This window comes from Pelmatolapia mariae, linkage group LG4, assembly GCF_036321145.2.
Source record: "Pelmatolapia mariae isolate MD_Pm_ZW linkage group LG4, Pm_UMD_F_2, whole genome shotgun sequence".
Classification (NCBI taxonomy): domain Eukaryota; kingdom Metazoa; phylum Chordata; class Actinopteri; order Cichliformes; family Cichlidae; genus Pelmatolapia; species Pelmatolapia mariae.
In genome coordinates this window covers 21,034,883-21,052,019 of record NC_086230.1, presented here as the reverse complement: position 1 = coordinate 21,052,019, position 17,137 = coordinate 21,034,883, and the positions used below count along the sequence as shown (strand labels likewise).

General features: G+C 40.5%; 1 protein-coding gene across 1 annotated transcript in view; it reads left to right on the top strand.

Moving 5' to 3' along the window:
• Window positions 1-17,137, top strand: part of LOC134626233 (adenylate cyclase type 9-like) — a 42,094-nt gene that overhangs the window by 18,134 nt on the left and 6,823 nt on the right. Inside the window, exons 2-8 of the mRNA XM_063471852.1 lie at window positions 8,423-8,595; window positions 11,521-11,631; window positions 12,025-12,281; window positions 13,723-13,825; window positions 14,494-14,702; window positions 15,820-15,979; window positions 16,201-16,343. Coding sequence (XP_063327922.1) covers window positions 8,423-8,595; window positions 11,521-11,631; window positions 12,025-12,281; window positions 13,723-13,825; window positions 14,494-14,702; window positions 15,820-15,979; window positions 16,201-16,343 — 1,156 coding nt within the window. The remainder of the gene's footprint in view (window positions 1-8,422; window positions 8,596-11,520; window positions 11,632-12,024; window positions 12,282-13,722; window positions 13,826-14,493; window positions 14,703-15,819; window positions 15,980-16,200; window positions 16,344-17,137) is intronic.

Sequence of the window (17,137 nt, the reverse complement as noted above, 5' to 3'; positions counted from 1 at the left end):
ATGGTCACCATTATGTGAGCAAGAACGAGAGAATTACCTTCCATTGTGTGTGTGTGTGTGTGTGTGTGGGTGGGTGAAGTGTGAAATATGATGAGGTAAAAAGCAGAAGATGGAAAGTGAGGCTGAGCTTTTGGGACGATGTCAGTCGGAGTGCTTCTTTGTGGAGAAGAGTGCTCTACGCCGATGTGGCGATGAGGCAGGCGGATATCATTGTGAACACAAAAGAACATGGAGGATATTTGGATTTGTGACAGAGAGCGAGAGAGCGGGCAAGTCAAAGAAAGACAGTGAACTACAGCAAGACTGACAAAAACAGGCAGAAAATACAGGCCACTGAGCAAAGGAGGGGGGTTGTTAAGAATTTTGGAGGGATGTCAACTGTATCTGCCAGTAGACCGCGGCAGCATGGGATTGTCGGGGATGGAGGGATCGTAGGCACAGAATACAAAAAGAGTGCGGAGAGCGTAAGAGACAGACACAGCCAAGCGAGAGTTAAGACTTTGGAGAGATGTCAAGTGTTTCTATTGTTGTTTTGAGTGAGCTGTGGTAGGGCCCGACTGAATTCAGAAAGAAAAAAAAGAAAAGCCCAGACCAAATGTGGAAATTTAGTGTTAGTGCCACCCCTGTGTGGAACAAAGAGAACGGAAAAGGATATTAAGAGATTCCAACGGGAAGAAAGGCCTCAGAATGACTTGTTGTGCTGGGACAGTGTGTTTGTGTGTAAGCAGAGAAGTACTCTGACGCGAGTCTCAGTATAGTGACATATTTTTGTCCTGAACCTGGGAAGCAAATGCTGAGAAGGCCCAGGTGGTGTGCAAGACCCGCTGTTTCTTCTTCATTTTTTTTTTTTTTTTTGAGTACAGGCTTATGCAACTTGTTCCGAGAGGTCACTCTCGGTTATCTAGCATCTCTGAGTGTTTGAGAAAAACTCTGTTGATTTAGCTGGGCTTCACTGAGTTTGACGTGTACAAGCAAGGCACAGGTTTATTTGTATCCCCGTCTGCAAAACGTAATGCTTGGCACTGATAATGTGTTGTTGCTGTTGGAAAGACTGGCAATGTGCAACACATGCAGATGAGAGTGATGATTTTGCTTGACATGCTTGCTTATGTATACAGTGGCAGTTCCTTAAAGCAGCAGCCTCATGAGCAGGACAGTAGAGTTCCCTGTCCTGCATAAAAACTACATTCTGCACTTTTCCAAAGTCTTGAGCCACTCCTGATTTTTCGTATCGTGCTTGAAAGGAGCCAGACTTTATTCAAATTTTTAATTTAGTTTTTAAAGTGGTCTCAAGCAACAGTTCTCCAGGCTTTCTGAAGGTCTTTTAAAGTTTTTCTTTGCACATTGGCTGTTTTTTTGTTTTTTGTTTTTTTTATACTCGTTTTCACTCCACTCATTTCACTGGTTTGTTAGTTTGTTAAGCTTCTTAACGTCACCTATGAATAATACGAGTGTTATATGTACACATAACAGAAAACTTAACAAAAAAAACAATTTAAAATTGATTCTGAGGAACTTTATAAGCCTGTTGGAAAAACATAATTTGTTCACAGTCCTTTAGTTGACTCTGTGAGCTATTAGCCAAAACTTGGCATATCTTGTCATTGTGTACATTTAAAAAAATTGAGGAAAGTGATCAAATTGCAGGATAAAGAAGATTCATCCCAAGCAGCAGCAGGTGAACAGTGTCAGTCATACTGCTGAGAAAAAAGAAAACTCCAACGAAGACCTGACACAGGACCTGAGAGATGCATCTGACCCTTCAGTTGATCCATCTACTGTTCACTAAAGCCTTGTCAGAAATTGTCTCAGTGGAATGGTGGCTGTCAAGAACCAAAAAAGGAAGTGCTGTGTGCTCTAAAAGCTTATCTAGAAGGTGCTCTTTGGTAGGGCAGATGCAAACTCAGTCCTATTGACTCTAAGTCTTCATCACGGTCTGATGAAAAGCCTGATAAAGTGCAATATATAATATAAAATATACTTATTTTTTCAATAAATCGCTGCGCCTATTTCCAATTTCCCATAATGAAATCTGGGAAGGCTCAAGACCTTTGCACAGTACATTATATCAAATTGCTAATCAAATGTAATTAAAATCTTTTGAAAAGTTTTACAACCGTCTCTGCTTTTGCAGAATTCTTAGATTGTTATTCAGGATATTTTAAGTACTATGTCTTTCTCTTATGAATTCTCTCTTATGTCTCTGAAAAAGCAGACTGCATTGATCTGCTTACAGATCCCAGCGTAACCGAGCACCCATGGGATGTGCCAAAACAAGCCAGGTCCACTGAGGACCAACTAGCAACCCAACTAAACTGCCACTATTCCAGTGCCAGACCTCCCTCTGGAGGGCTAGCATCTGTGCTGCGATGCATCACAGCTGTTTTGGTGGAACGAACGGGCAGACACAATTCTAGTGGTTTTAGTGTTGTGGCTGATTGGTGCACGTAGTAAATGGAGCAATGTTTAAAAAACCTGTCCTATATATTATTCAGAAGAGGATGTGTTATTGGCAAAGTCAGCATGTGAAACAACCCGCTCTCTTTAACCGTCTCTGACATTCTCTGACAGAGGAGGAAGTCTTTCCTACCTTGACATTGGAAATAATTCTGCCTACCTGTCCTTTAAAATCTCAGAAAAAATACTGGCTCAGCACAACTAGAAGGCCACCACTTACCTTCCTTCCCAGTCTCCCATGGATGCTGGGCATAGAGATGTACGCAAATTCACTGTTCTCCTTTACTGACAGAAATGACAGCTGAGTCCCTGTGGGATTCCTTATGAAAAATGCATACATGTGATTTATGTTTTCTGACTGAATAGATTCACTCACAAATTACTTTTTACCCACTACCACCACAAACAAACTCAAAGACTTAATCTATCCTTTTACATTTTTTTCCTCTTTTTAAACTAATCTCTACCTCTTATGGCTGTCCACTACACCAGAGTAATGACATTCTTCCAAGCAGCCTGCCATGCTGGAAAGATTTCCTGTTGTTCCTCCTGCCTTTACCGGGGACAGGATGTACAGAATATCTCTGGACGGAGACACAGAGGAAGAAGGAAGGGACGCTTCTTATTGGTAGTGCCAACATGGCATGGAGAACTGCCCAGCCTAGCAGTGCTAGTTTCTCTGCACCACCTGTTCGACTGCCCTCCTGCTCAGATACCTGGCCCCGGAAAGTGAACCTGTCATTATGGGAAGATCAGCCGCATGATAGGTTTGTGTGTGTGTGTGTGTGTGTGTGTGTGTGTGAGAGAGTGTGTGTTTGTGTGCTGATTCCAGCAAATCTGCCAACACTCCTTCCCTCTTTGCTGCCCTTTGTGTTCGGTTGCTTTTAATAAACCTCCCTGGGACTGCAGCATTGGCTTTTGAGTCCCACTTGGGTTGCAAATGGAACTTGAAAGAAAAAGGTGTTGCTTTGTGATAAATGTCCAGAACATTTTATATTTATGGCTACTGTACCTGTTGCATTCATGTGCTATTTTTTTCCCAATGTGAATTATCTGTTCTTCTTTTCTACTTTTGTATATCCCAGTGGGGAAGCAGGAGGGGTGTTTTTCTATAATAATGATTTGTCTTTCTTTGGTCCTATTCCCTCTATGTTCTGCTTGTTGCATATAGGACAGTGTAAGAGTGTGTGGCATCTATGCTTTTTGTTACTTAATGTTCGCATTCCAATTTAGTTGTCCTTCTCTTTGCACAGATGGATACATTAAGAGTGCCTGAAATGACCACCGCAGTGTGTTTGTGTGTGTGTGCTCATTTATCGTTTTTTTCTGCATGTTTTTTTGGCACACCCAACCTCTGCACTGAGACACTCAGAGGTGGCTATTGTCCCACGAGAGCTTGGACGTGCCATGAAGAGGTGAGAGGAAGGGAGGAGTAGGGCTGATGATGTTATTTGTTTGCAAAGTGTTTTCTCATTTCACCCTCCTCTGTCCTGAACAAAAGGGCTTGGAGAGGGAGATAATGTAACTAGGCTCTCATGGGGAAAGGTTATCTACTGTTCCCTGTCAGCTGATAGCAGAAGACAGGACACTTGAAGTCCCATACCGCCCAGAGGCTGCCGCTAATGATGCTCTTCAATTAACCCAAGGTCATGGGAGATGTAGAAGGGCCAGCACAATCACATACCTGCCTAAGAGACCATCAAACAAATGTACATAGAGTGACAGATGTACTGAAAACCTACACAGCAGGAAAGAATCAATTGGATCTCACCGTTTCCTGACCTTTTATCCTGCCACGAGGACTTTAGAGTGCAGCTATACTATGAAGATATTGGACCCTATTAAATGAAGTGAGCTATGTATCCAGCTGCTTATCAGAGCCACACTCTACTGGCTGACAGTGCAATTTCAGCTGCTACAAGGTTAGATGACAGATTATCCTCAAGTGGTCAGGAGCAGGCACACAAAGCTGCATAAAATCTCGTGTAACCACACTGATAACATACTTGGAAACTTTGCAAGCCTGGGCAGTTTGTTCATCTTGCTCCTCTTCTCTCTTGGCTGCTGGGAGGTGTGAGGTGGTTTGTACAATTCTAATGACCTTGAAAGTCAATATTTGATACAAGCACCTTTATTCTTCAACACAGCCTGAACTCACTTAGGCAGCTTTCATCTAATTTCTTTAAGCAGTCTTCAGGAATAGTTCTCCAGGCTCCTTTAAAGACATTCAAAGCTCTTCTGTTGTCTGGCTTCCTCTGTCAAGATGACCCCGCACTGCTTTAATAATGTTTATGTACGGGGTCTGGGGAGGCCAGTCCATGACTGATAGTCTTCTGTTGTGTGTTTTTCTATCCAGGTATACTCTAATTGCATTGCCAGTGTGTTTGGGGTTATTGCCATGCTAAAATATGAAGCCATTGCTAATCAGATGTTTTCCAGATGGTGTTGTGTAGTGGACCAAACTCTGATGGTACTGTTCTGTGTTCATAAGGCTCCATCAATACTGGCTGAAATGTAGCCCCAGACCAACTGAGCCTCCATTGTGTTTTCCAGATGGCTGTATACACTCACGTTTGTACCTCTCTCCTGACCTCTTACATATATTTATTCTGGGTTCATCACCCCATCAGACCTGTTGTCACCGATTTTCAGTCCAGGACTTGTGTAATTTGGCATACCTTAGCCTTTTCTTCTTTTCTACTCTTTCTTTTGTATTTCTATTAATGATCCTTTGGGAATCATGTTGTTGTGGCAAAAATATATTCACAAAAAAATATTTTTGTGTCAAGCTGCTAGTAGCAAAGTGCCTAAAGATTTGCTACGTTATCTGTCATATTTAAACACAACACTGGTTCATCCTCTTTAGCTAGGTCCCTTTTTTATGCTTGAATAATTCAAAGGTCAGGGTTAAGTGGCTTAACAAACCAAAAAACATTCCTCTGAAAATGGTTCAAAGACTGGAGTGAAAATGAGTGAAAAAGCAGTCCAAGGAACTATTGCTATAGACCATTTTTTAAAAATTACATTTAAAATTAAAAGTAGGTCTGGCTCCTGGGAAGCAAAATATTTAAAAAAATAGAGGCTTAAATTGAAAATGGTAAAGAGATAACTTAGCCACATTGAAACTGAAACATTTTATTCTATTAAAACAAAAGAAAATTTGAATTTGATGCTAGAAACACATTTAACAGTGTCGGGATAGGAGCATGTTTGCCTCTGTGTTGCATCACCTCTTCTTTAAATTTCTAAACTAACAGACCATCTGCTCTAGCACAGAAAGAAAAATATGTGTCGCCCTGACTTTTTCTGAAGTGGAGTGATAATGGATCGATCTTCTTTGCACTGGCAAACCTCCTCTCTCTGCCTTTTATCTTTTCTGTCTAGTAATTTGTTGCTACACACATTTTCTGTCTTGACATACCTCATTATTTTTAATAAGCTTTCACAGTATTTGGGAATAGAGGCTAAATGGTCCAGGGATTTCTGTTAAGATGAATTTGGGTTGGTTCCAATAATATGCAGTTTTATTATTACTCAGCGGGCGCCATTGCTTTTACTGCACGATTTGCATTAATTGCGAGTATAAATATATTAATAAATAATGAAAATCTGGCACTCTCTCTGACTCAAAGGCTCCCAATCTGGGTTGTGAAAATGTCAATAAAAAGGCAAGGCAACAATTACACCACATATCTCCACTCAAAGTCATTTGAGGCATCTTCTTCTACCTTACCTACGTCACTCCAGGATGACTTGCGGAAGTTGTGAGAACACTGCATGTCACTGGAACTCATTTCTGCTTCAGAGATACTGATGAGAAAGGATAAAAGAAGACAGGAGAAACAGAAAGAGAAGGGGAAAATAACCTAGTTGACCCATCAGCAGAAGCAGAAGACGGTGTGTCATAATGGGAGGCAGGGTAGGATTTGATTAGCAAACTAATGAAATCAGTCATGCTGCGTGCGAGTGTTGTGTGTGCGTGTGTGTGTTTGTGTCTCTGGATCTGTCTTTGACACACAGTCACTCTCACACACTCACTCTCGCACATTTTCATTTTCGGAGGCAGTCAAAAGCTCTCCTCAGTTCCCTGCTGCCTCTCCTCATCTGCTGTGCCATTCTGCATCACTGATGCGGGGAAATGGTTCATTGTAACTGCTGTTTACCGCTTTCATTTCCCGTCCTTGAATCTCATCCACCTGACTATCCACCCAGCTACAGTGAAGTCATCCATCTATACTTCTGCTTGCTTTGTGTATGTGTGTTTTACTAAGTGTGTAGGTGTTTAGCGATGCTGTTTTTGTGAGTGTTTCATAAACTGTACGTCGATCTTTTTGTATGCATTCTTATTTTTGTGTCTTGCTTCTTAATTCGTGTGTTCATCTTAAACTGAGACTTTGTTCCCTTGTGGCACACGTGTGGTTTGTGTGTGTGTGTGTGTGTGTGTCAGAGAGTGGAGCCCCAGGGTGGCTTAGCAGAGCCAGTGGCAGGCCTGTCTGAAGTACTTAGTGCAGACAATGCTCAGAGCCTGAGGCTGCAGCTTCGCTGACAGCTGAATTATGTGGCTAAGCACACAGTTGCAGGTACTAACCTATGCTGCTGACAAACACAGATAACCTGTTAGTGTGGCTATGACGTGTCACAACAGCAAAGAGGAAAAATGAAAAGTTCAGTCACACACACCTGGGTTGCTTGTTCTCAGTGAGGACGATTGAAAAACCCTTGTTTCTGGCTAAAAGGTAAAGGTGCGTTGAGTGTTTGTCTGTATATCTGTGCAGTTACCATGTAAAGGATGTCTGTTTCTATGTGAGGTGGTATATGTATCTGTAGTCAAGATTACAGGATTGAAATACACCATCCTTTGGCATCCTGCATGTCAGATAAGCAACTAAAATACTGTCAAAAGTTAATGAAAACTTCCTATCTCCCCTTTACTTCTGTTTGTCAATGTCTTGCTTAGTTCAGGTGGTAGAATTTGGGTAAGGGGTTGCATACAAATACACATAACTCGCAGGAGTAATGGAAATGGACATGTTGATAGAGGCAGGAGGAAGCAGGTGTTCAAATATTTGGTTGTTTCATGGTCAGCGGACAGGAATACATGAACACCCACACTTACATGCACATGCACCCATATTACGCATATATGAAAGATTACATTTCTCATTATGGAGAAGGTCAAGATCAAGAAGGAGAAATGGAATTAATTCAGAAATTGCTATACAGAAATACTTCCTCGGGCGATGGGGGAATAGTTGAGAAATGTAGTTTTGTGAAAAAGTGTTTGCCCCCTCCCTGATTTTCTATTTTTTTTTATGTTTGTCACACTTAAATGTTTCAGATCATCAAAAACATTTAAATATTAGACAAATATTAGAAAACAAAATGCTGTTTTCACATGAAGAAGGCATGATTGTGAGCAGGAAAAGTGACTCTTGAAAGAAGTTTTACTTGTTTGTATATATCAACTGGAAATGATAGATATGGCATTGGGATATTAACCATTACATTGTGACCTACTAGTTTAGGTCTCAAATGTTTCTTTTTGGGGTTTTTTGTTTGTTTTTTCTAGTTTTGGTAAAATAAGTGAACTTTTTTTCAGCCTCTGATGATGTCACTTGGTATCAAAGCGCTAGTCTTTTTCACACTGTGTGTATTGAAATGACAGAGAAATGCAAAGACCTGCACAAATGCATCAAAAATGATGACAATGTTTTGTAAACGTGTAGGGAAACGAAAAAGGATCATGTCTGCAAACTTGAATTTTCCAACTTCGCATAATTCCCTGTGGGGATTTATTCTGGCCACAAACCCTCTGCTGACTCCTAAAACAACTCCACAACTGCCTATACTTTTATCCACAAAAGAACAACTAAACCCGACTCAGGCCTGTTCCAGTTACATCTGGGAATAAGAACTGATCTGTCAGTGACATCCTCTCTTTATTTGTTTCTGTTTCTCTCTTCAGGCCTAAAGACCTATCTGATTTCTGGCAGGAAGATGGAGGCTCATTCCGTCTGTACCTGTTCCCAAATAGGATTAGCTGGGACGGAGCAAGCAGATCCTCGCTGTCCCACGTCCAGAGTGCACACGCCTGATGGAGCCCCTTCGGCCTGCACCCTTCCCCAAGACAGAGCCAAGGTAAGTTGCCGTCTCTAAGGGAATCAGCTTTGTTGTTAAATATATAAGTATATTTTCTTGGGCTCATCTATCATTGTACAGCTATATTGCCTGAGGAAGAACACTGAGCTCTATGTTCTGCCACAGTCTCTTTGATGTTCATCTTTGCTCTGTGTTTTTGTGTAGGCGTATCAGGAGCTTTGATAAATATTTTCATTTTTCTTTTTGCGTGCATTGAGCTTTCTATTGTCTTGTGTTAAAGGACCTAAAAAACAGAATTGCTTTGATCCATACCATGCAAAACATCCATATTTTTTACATAAGCTTAACCTTGAGCATCTTTTTTAATTTTCCTCTTCATATTTAGTGGTTCTATCAAATATGCTTCTGTTTGCATGGCACCTCACTGCATATTCAATTCTAAAGAGTATGAATCTGAACATAAACACAGAGATATTGTCTAATCATATTAGTTATGCAACAAAAATGCAGGCAGCATTATAGTGCTAATCGCATACAGTTCATAAGTATTTGGCTGGTAACACAAGTTTTGTAATTTTTGACTTTGTGCAACCCCACAGTGGATTAAAAAAACTTAAACAAGTGAAGTGTGACGAGGTGCAGACTCCCAGCTTTAATTCATGAGGTTTAACAAACGTAGCCATTTTTATACATAGTTCCCCTTTTTTCAGAGGACGTTTGGATAGTTGTTTCATGGCCAAGTGAGACCCGTCCCATCAATATTCTGGGACAATTCTGTCAGCCTTAGGGGACAGACAAAGCAGATGTAATATCTCAATCTGATTCCAAGTGTTGAGATTGCATTTAGCCGTTAACTGACACTCCATATGAGGTCTGAAGAGATGCAGATGAAAGCGAAGGAGGACCATCATTGTTGCTGAAAACGAAAACGAGAAGAGAGAGAGAAAAATTCAATGGACAGTTCAACAATCTGATGCGTTGTTAAAAACACTGAATGCACTGACCAGCTCAGCAACACCAAAAAGTCCCGAAAGACCACACAAGACAGTTAAAGTAATGATAGAATTAATGCCATGGTTAGGAAACGTACTGTTAAAAAATCATATCATTGTCAAAGTCTATATTCAAAGACACCTTCTTTGGGAAGATGAAACCAAGATTAACGAATGATGAAAGGTGTAACTGTGAAATGGACTCTAAAGCAACACCCGGGAGACAACAGCTCACAGTTCACAGAGTTTATTACACTGGAAGGTTTTTTCACAGGGATAAGTGCTGGAAAGAGTCTCTGGTAACTCAGAACAGCAACTCTAGGAGAGAAGAGATGAGAGTTACTTCCAGTCTACGGCATGGGTGAGCACCAGAGTAATGAGCTAAGTGAATGTTTCAGAGTTGCTTACTTGGGATGCATGGGAAACGAGCAGTGGGGTGAGCCACTGGTTAGGTGTTGGAGAAAAAAATCTAATTGACAGGAAGGTGAGGAGGCAGGTGGTTCGAGAAGGTGTTGGATATTCTGGAAAATTGGATATTCTTTAATGGCCAAGACAGTCATCTGATCTTGGCCCAGTAGAGCATGCTTTTCAGTTACTGAGGACAAAACTGAATACAGAAAGACACATAAACAAGCAGCAGTAAAAGCCTGGCAGAGCATCTCAAGGGAAGAAAAACAGCATGTATTGTAGACCTCAGGCAGTCATTGACCGCAAAGGATTTTCATCCAAATATTAGAACAATCTTTATATTCATAATAATTTTAGTTTGTCTGACTGCGTATAAAAATGGCTGTAATTCCTAAACAGTTAATTCTGTACTTTTGTTAAACGCCTTAAATTAAAACTGAAAGTCTGCACTTTGATCATATCTTGGTCCTTTATTTAAAATCCCCTATGGTGGTGTACAGAGGCAAGACTATGAAAACTGTGTCATTGTCCACATACTTATGGACCTACCTGTGTGTCCATCGCCGATGTTTTCCTTATTTCTGCCTTCAAGGGAAATTTTCACATTTGCCAAAATTGTACCGCCATAATATACTCATCAAAACCCTTAACACATAATTTTTTTATTAATTAGCCTCAAAAACCTTTACTGCTGTGGCATAAATTCACCCAAATTAATCATCTGTTTGCACCCCGCGATCTCTGCACAGCTCTTTTATCTCTACCCGGACAGGTAGAGAGTGAAGGTGCAGTAGAGAAAAAAGGAAGGCATGTGAGTGGTAGAAGAGGTAGGGCTGGAAAGTGGGGTTGGCTTCTCCCCTCTGCTTGGAAGCACTGCCAAAACCTGTCTGCCTACCACTGATCACTTCTTCATTTGCAGCTTTTCATCTTCAGCGTAGCTCTCACACAAATCTGGATGAGTCTCACACTGAAGGATAAGACATCTTAGAAAAAAAAAAGCTTAATAACTGTGAGCAGGTGAAAGGATGAAACCTGAACGGCAGGTGTAATCACAAATGTTTCCATCTTTTTAATGTGACAAGTAGGTGTACATTATTTGCCATCTCTTTGTATTTACATTGTTTAAGCTGCACAGTACTACTTCATGGCACCTTGTGCTTCTCTGTGTCATGGTCAGTCATAGCACAACAAGTATCACACAGATCTCTCGCTCTCACAGACACACTCGCCTGAAAATAAAGACCTTGAGCCAGTGCAGACCTCCTACACACAACTTGTTAACTCTTTTATTGCCATCACTGTTTTTTAAACATTGAAACATACTATCATAAGTGTTTCAGAGTTTGTTAGATTAATTAAAAACATGTTAGTGTTCCTGCTTTGCCTTTAAATGACACATTTTAGCTCTTTTGCCCTCACAGCAAAGCTGCATCACACCAATGTATCTTGTTGTATTTTTATCAGCTCGTATGCTCTGCTTGATCTGCATCACTTACTTCATGAATTCTCTTCCTTTCTTCTCTACTCCCTTTCCTTCTGTGTCACCCGTCTAATCACCCCACAGTCCCCCTGTCTTTCCTGCAGCGTGGCCCTGATAGCAGGGGAGGATCAGGTCCTGGAAGAAGGCATGGTGCACAATGGCTGCCATGACGACCACAAGACCAACAGTGGCAAGGTTAGCTAGTTGATACCACCTTAACAAAACAGAGAAAACAATATTAAACAGTCGAAATGTTATTTGTCTGACTTTCACATTTGGAAAGACTCGTAGTCTAGTCTACTTTTTGTCATTATGGTTCTAGCAAATATTGGCACATAGTGATCTTTCATTTACACATACCCGGCAGCTAAAAAAGGTCTCAAAAATAGTTCAAAGAAGTAGAACTCTATGGGTCCCAGATGAACTGTGCCACAGAGACAACCATTTAAATTGGTGCAGCTGAAGCACAGCCTGTAACTTTCATATTTCCTATTCAGACTCCTTCATACTATTTCTGACCCATTTCCACAGCACTATCACACCTTCTTCTTTGTAAAGTCGAGTACCTCTTTCACCTCTTCACCTCAGGATGCCTCAAATTTGAAGTGCTCCCCAGTGATTTCTGCAGGCTGCACCCCCAAGGCTCTAAACGGGTTGCTTAGTCCTCGGTTAGAAGCTTTGACCAACAGCCAGACGTCACTGTGTGAGATGCTGCAGGAGAAGGAGAAGAAGACATGGAGCGGAGGAGCCATGGGGATGGATCATTCAGCGCTCTTACCTCTGCGATCCAAGAACTTCAGGGAGAGGAGTGATGCTCACTTTGTAGATGTTATCAAAGAAGATAGGTAATCCAGCATTAATAATATGCAGTAGTGGCGTACTGTATAAATACATGGGCACCGAAATGAAGAAGAAATGGTCAGTGCATCATGGGAAGCCTCTCAGCACACTGAGTCTTTAGCAACATAATTAAGGGAGGCTTCAGGCTCACCTGATCCAGCCCAAACTATATGCTTTATCAAAAAGGAAAGTTTTTAGCCTTAAAAGTAGAGACAGTGTCTGTCTCCTGAATCCAAACTGTGAGCTGGTTCCACAGACGAGGGCCTGAAAGCTGAAGTCTAATAGTTAAGTGCTCACATTGTGGTAATATAGTACTGTGAAGTCTTTAAGACATGATGTGGCCTGTATATTCAAGGTTTGTGTGTGTGTGTGTGTGTGTGTGTGTGTGTAGAGGAAGCCAATGAAAGGAATCTGGAAATATGTGAGAATATGATCTTCTGGATAAGCAGAACATTTTTCAGGAAGCTTTTAGAAGTAAAGTTAAGCAAGTAAAGCTGATCTATTAGGCACTTTTCATAGACTGTCACAAAGTGTTATACACAAAATGAGTAAAATAAATAAGAACATTAAGTGCCATAATAGCCAAAAGGGATATAATAAAACACAATCTATTAGGAGCCAATGTAGAGAGTATAAAAGAGGAGTAGTGTTGGCTCCTGATAGACTCCAATCGGATAAATACAATTCAAACCAGTGCAGAGCATTTCCTTTAATGCCAGTGCTGCGTTTCAGTTTAAGTCGTAAAATGTTCAACATGATCAACAGTATTTAATGCAACACTGAAGTCTAAGAGGACAAACACACAGCAATGTCCACAGTCATAGACTTTAAGAAGGTCATTAGTAACCTTTACTAGTGCTGTTTCGGTGCCATGGTGAATTCAAGATTGTATCCATTCCATTTAACCATTCCTCTGCAAATGATCACATAACTGATTTACAACATTTTTTTGAGAATCTTTTAAATAATATGAATATTGGAAATCTAATTGGATCAACTTTTAAGCAAACTTAAAGGCCTCTGGTGGGTAGCCAGTTAGTAAAAATAAATAGAGCACTTAATGGTAAGACTTCTTTGAACAGCCTTCTATGAATGGGGTCTAATAAACACACTGATGGTTTGGATGAATTAATTATAAAGTTGTTTAGGAGAGATTAAAAAGCAATAATTGAACAATTAATACATTTTAGCAGCGTTTATAGTTGCTTTAGTTAACGATACATTTGTGGGAAGGCTGTGAACATGTTTTTTCTTTAACATTAAAATCTTATTTGTGAAGCAATGTCTGAATTTCACATTTGTGCTCTCACATGCACCTCCATTGTTTAAGATCTACAAAATGCTGAGGGTTCCAGTGAATCTGTGAAAATGGCTGAAAGTACTTGATAGAATATTGCAGTGAGATTTGTAGGCGATTAAAAATGTAACTTTGTGTGTCTCTTGCAGTCTCATGAAGGACTATTTTTACAAACCTCCAATAAACAAGCTGAGCCTCACCTTCCTGGAGAAGAGCCTGGAGTCTGCGTACCGGATAAGCTACCAGGAGGAGGTAGGTGTTTGTGTGTGATGAAATGTTGCCCAATTGCTTGCGTATGTAATATGTTTGTGTCTTTCTGAGTTTACCTGTGTGTGTTATGAGCTAACATAGTTACCTTTGGTCTAACTAAGATCTGAGAGTCATTTAGATAAGCACGCATAGTATGCTTGCTTGAATTTCTATATATTTATCTTTTAGCTTGTTCATGTTTTCCTCTTTGTCTGTGTCGGGTAGCCCGATAGTGCTGCGTTATGACCAGACCGGTCAAGACTGCGGCAAAGGGAAATCACTGCAGGACCTTAGAAGCAGTTTAGTTTTAGGTTGTGATGTCCTCTGCTGGTGTATCATCAGAAGTGCATCTTAAGGACATGGCTGCTGCTGTTGCTACAGTCTCATTAACAAATAATATGTAACTAATCACAAATAAGATTTATTGAGGCTTATTAAATTTGTAACATTAATTTTAATTTTAATTTTTTTTTCATTTTATTCAAGGGGGATACAGCTTTTTTTGTAGTTGCTCTGTGGTTAAATTTCCTAATATACCACCAGTATTAAGACAGATTTCCTCTAACACCTCATTCTTATTTATGAATCCCCTTCACGCTACCTTAAATAAGCATATTTTTACAATTATACTCTCTTTCTGCCCTCTGTTTCCTCTTTTCCCATCCTCCCAGGTCGAGACCCAAGCAGCGGTGCAGACATTTGCCAGCCCAACATTCAGTTCTTTCCTGGACATGCTCCTGTGCTGTTTAGTATTTCTGGCTCTTTCATTGGCCTGTTTCCTTCAACCGCTTGTTACCCAGCAGAACCCATCCACACCGGCACTCATTCTCACAGCTGTAGCCACAATTTTGGAGGTCCTGGCTCTGCTGATTGCCATACGGTGAGATACTGAATGCAGGAGAGGCTCAAGCCACTCGGACATTATCAGAAAGTCTTGAACATATTTTATTAAATTAGGAGTGCAATACAAAGAATAGAATAGATTTATATTCCCTGTTAACAAAAAACAAAACTTTGAGCAGCTCTAGGCAGGGCAGCAGTATAAAAATAGACAAGAAATATGGAAATGAACAGAGATAAACACAGTGAGATAGTATATACAGAAATAATAGTGCAACATGATAGTAGTCGTATGGTACTATAAGCACACCCTACCACCCTCACCAGCTGTTGTAGTCCTCACCACACTTGTTGACTGATAGAAGTTTGGCCACCAGGGGATGAGAGAGGTGAGTATGCTCTAAGATCCCAACAGACTAAAGCCTCTTATGGGCCTTCCCAACTTGTCAGGAGAGGTGTGTGGTCCAGGTGAGGGCAGCCTAGATGTGCACACATCATCTCTACTTCTTTCTCAAGTATGCTGAGGGAAGAATTCTTGGTATGCTTGGATTTTCTGTAATACCTTATCATTGGGGCATTATAGGTTGTTGGCCCTGCGTGAGACTGGTGGCCTGTCCATGCTGTACCCTGCCTCTTTCCCCCTTGACCCTGATAAGGATAAGTGGAGGAGAATGGATGGATGGACCTTATCATTTCCTTGTTCTTTTTAAGAGGGGAGAGTTAGTAGAGACAGTGGTACTCTTATCTTCAAGCTGTGTACAACCCATCTGAGGGCTAAGTCCCAAGCTGATTTTTGGAACTTTTAATCAGAGGCTAGAGGAACTGTCTAATACAAGAATTGAGTGGGTGCTTTGCTCACCTCAAAGTATATTTAAAAGATGACCAGAAGGAGAGACAGAAGAAAAAAATGTTGGCATGGTTAATATTGGACTTATAGGTAAAACCTGTGCAGAAAGAAAAAGTATAGACCCTAAAACAAAAAGAGCCAGGAAATTTTTCCATCTAAATATATATCATATATAAATCGGCCCTTTAATAATTATATCTGCAGCCAGTTTATTAGTCAAGCTGGGATCACATGAGGACACATAAATCTATAAAATCTCTCACATGTCATCTGTATAAGTCATCGTTTTCTGGGTTTCTTTTCTCTCCAGTATGGCTTTTTATCTGGATAGTGTGCTGACCTGCACTCGAGTGCTGATGACAGCCATGTCAGGCTGGATAGCACGCCACTTTATAGGAGCTGTCCTGGTGTCCCTGCCTGCTGTGGCAGTATTCTCCCATGTCGCTTGTGACATGCATCACTCCATTCAGGTGAACTAAAATTTCATGTTTATTTTATGCTTTTAAAAAGGGATCTTTAGGGTATTAAATACTGCTACTGTTGTTTGATCAAGTTCTGCTTGTCTTACTTCATCTTTAATTACGTCTTTAACTACTGTATGCAGTATGTAAGAAGTATTGTAGTTAGTATTGTTTACAGTATGATCTACACCATTTTGACTGATATTGCTTTCTGTCTCCTGTTTTCCCAGTTTACCATGTTCATCTGCTGTGCTGTCATCATAGCTATTATTCAGTATTGTAACTTCTGCCAGCTCAGCTACTGGATGCGCTCAACACTAGCAACACTGGTGGGACTGGCACTGCTGGCTTTGCTCCTCAGCTCCCCCTGCAGGTATCAGATACATTTATTTTACTGGGGAAGCATCAATAAAAGGAAGTAATAGTTTTGCTCTTTACAACCCACACAGTATTTTTTGGCATGGTCATTTGGTGAGTTCACTTAATTATAAAGGATAATGTGATGATGAAAATTTCAAGGAGGAAGGTTCATTCAGTCAGCTTTTGTTTATTTCTCATTCATAATCCATAGAAACACATACATCTCACTTGCACTGAACCATCTTGGTCTCTTCGATAATAACCTCATGGCATCATTATACGCTACATGAAGTTTCCGTAAACTTGCTTTCCTGGAATTCACCTACAGATGTGCCTTAAAGTCTGTACATGCATTCAATTTACATAAGAGGATGTTCGCTTGTGCATACATCATCAGACATTCCCTATAAATGTCATTGTCTGTCATTTGATCTTTAATAAGATATCCAACATACCTGACCTTATATTATCTGATAGTTTAAACTCTGCAAATCTTTGGTGTTTGCCCTCTTTGGTTTACAAATCATGACAGTGCTCTTGCAGGCATTACATCTGATGTCATGTTCCACAACATAAGCAGAACACATGTGAAGGAGCTGCTCTAGACCAGCACCACTAGGACTAAAGAGCACAAGACCATCTGCATAGATAATATGATTGACTAGAAAATTGCCAACCCTGCACCCAGTTTTACAGTCATCATCACAAAGATTAAACAAACTGGGACAAAATTTTTCTTTGCCTAACTCGATTGCTCACTGCAAATGGTGTCTCTCAACATCTGGTTGCCACTTCAATAAACTCTCA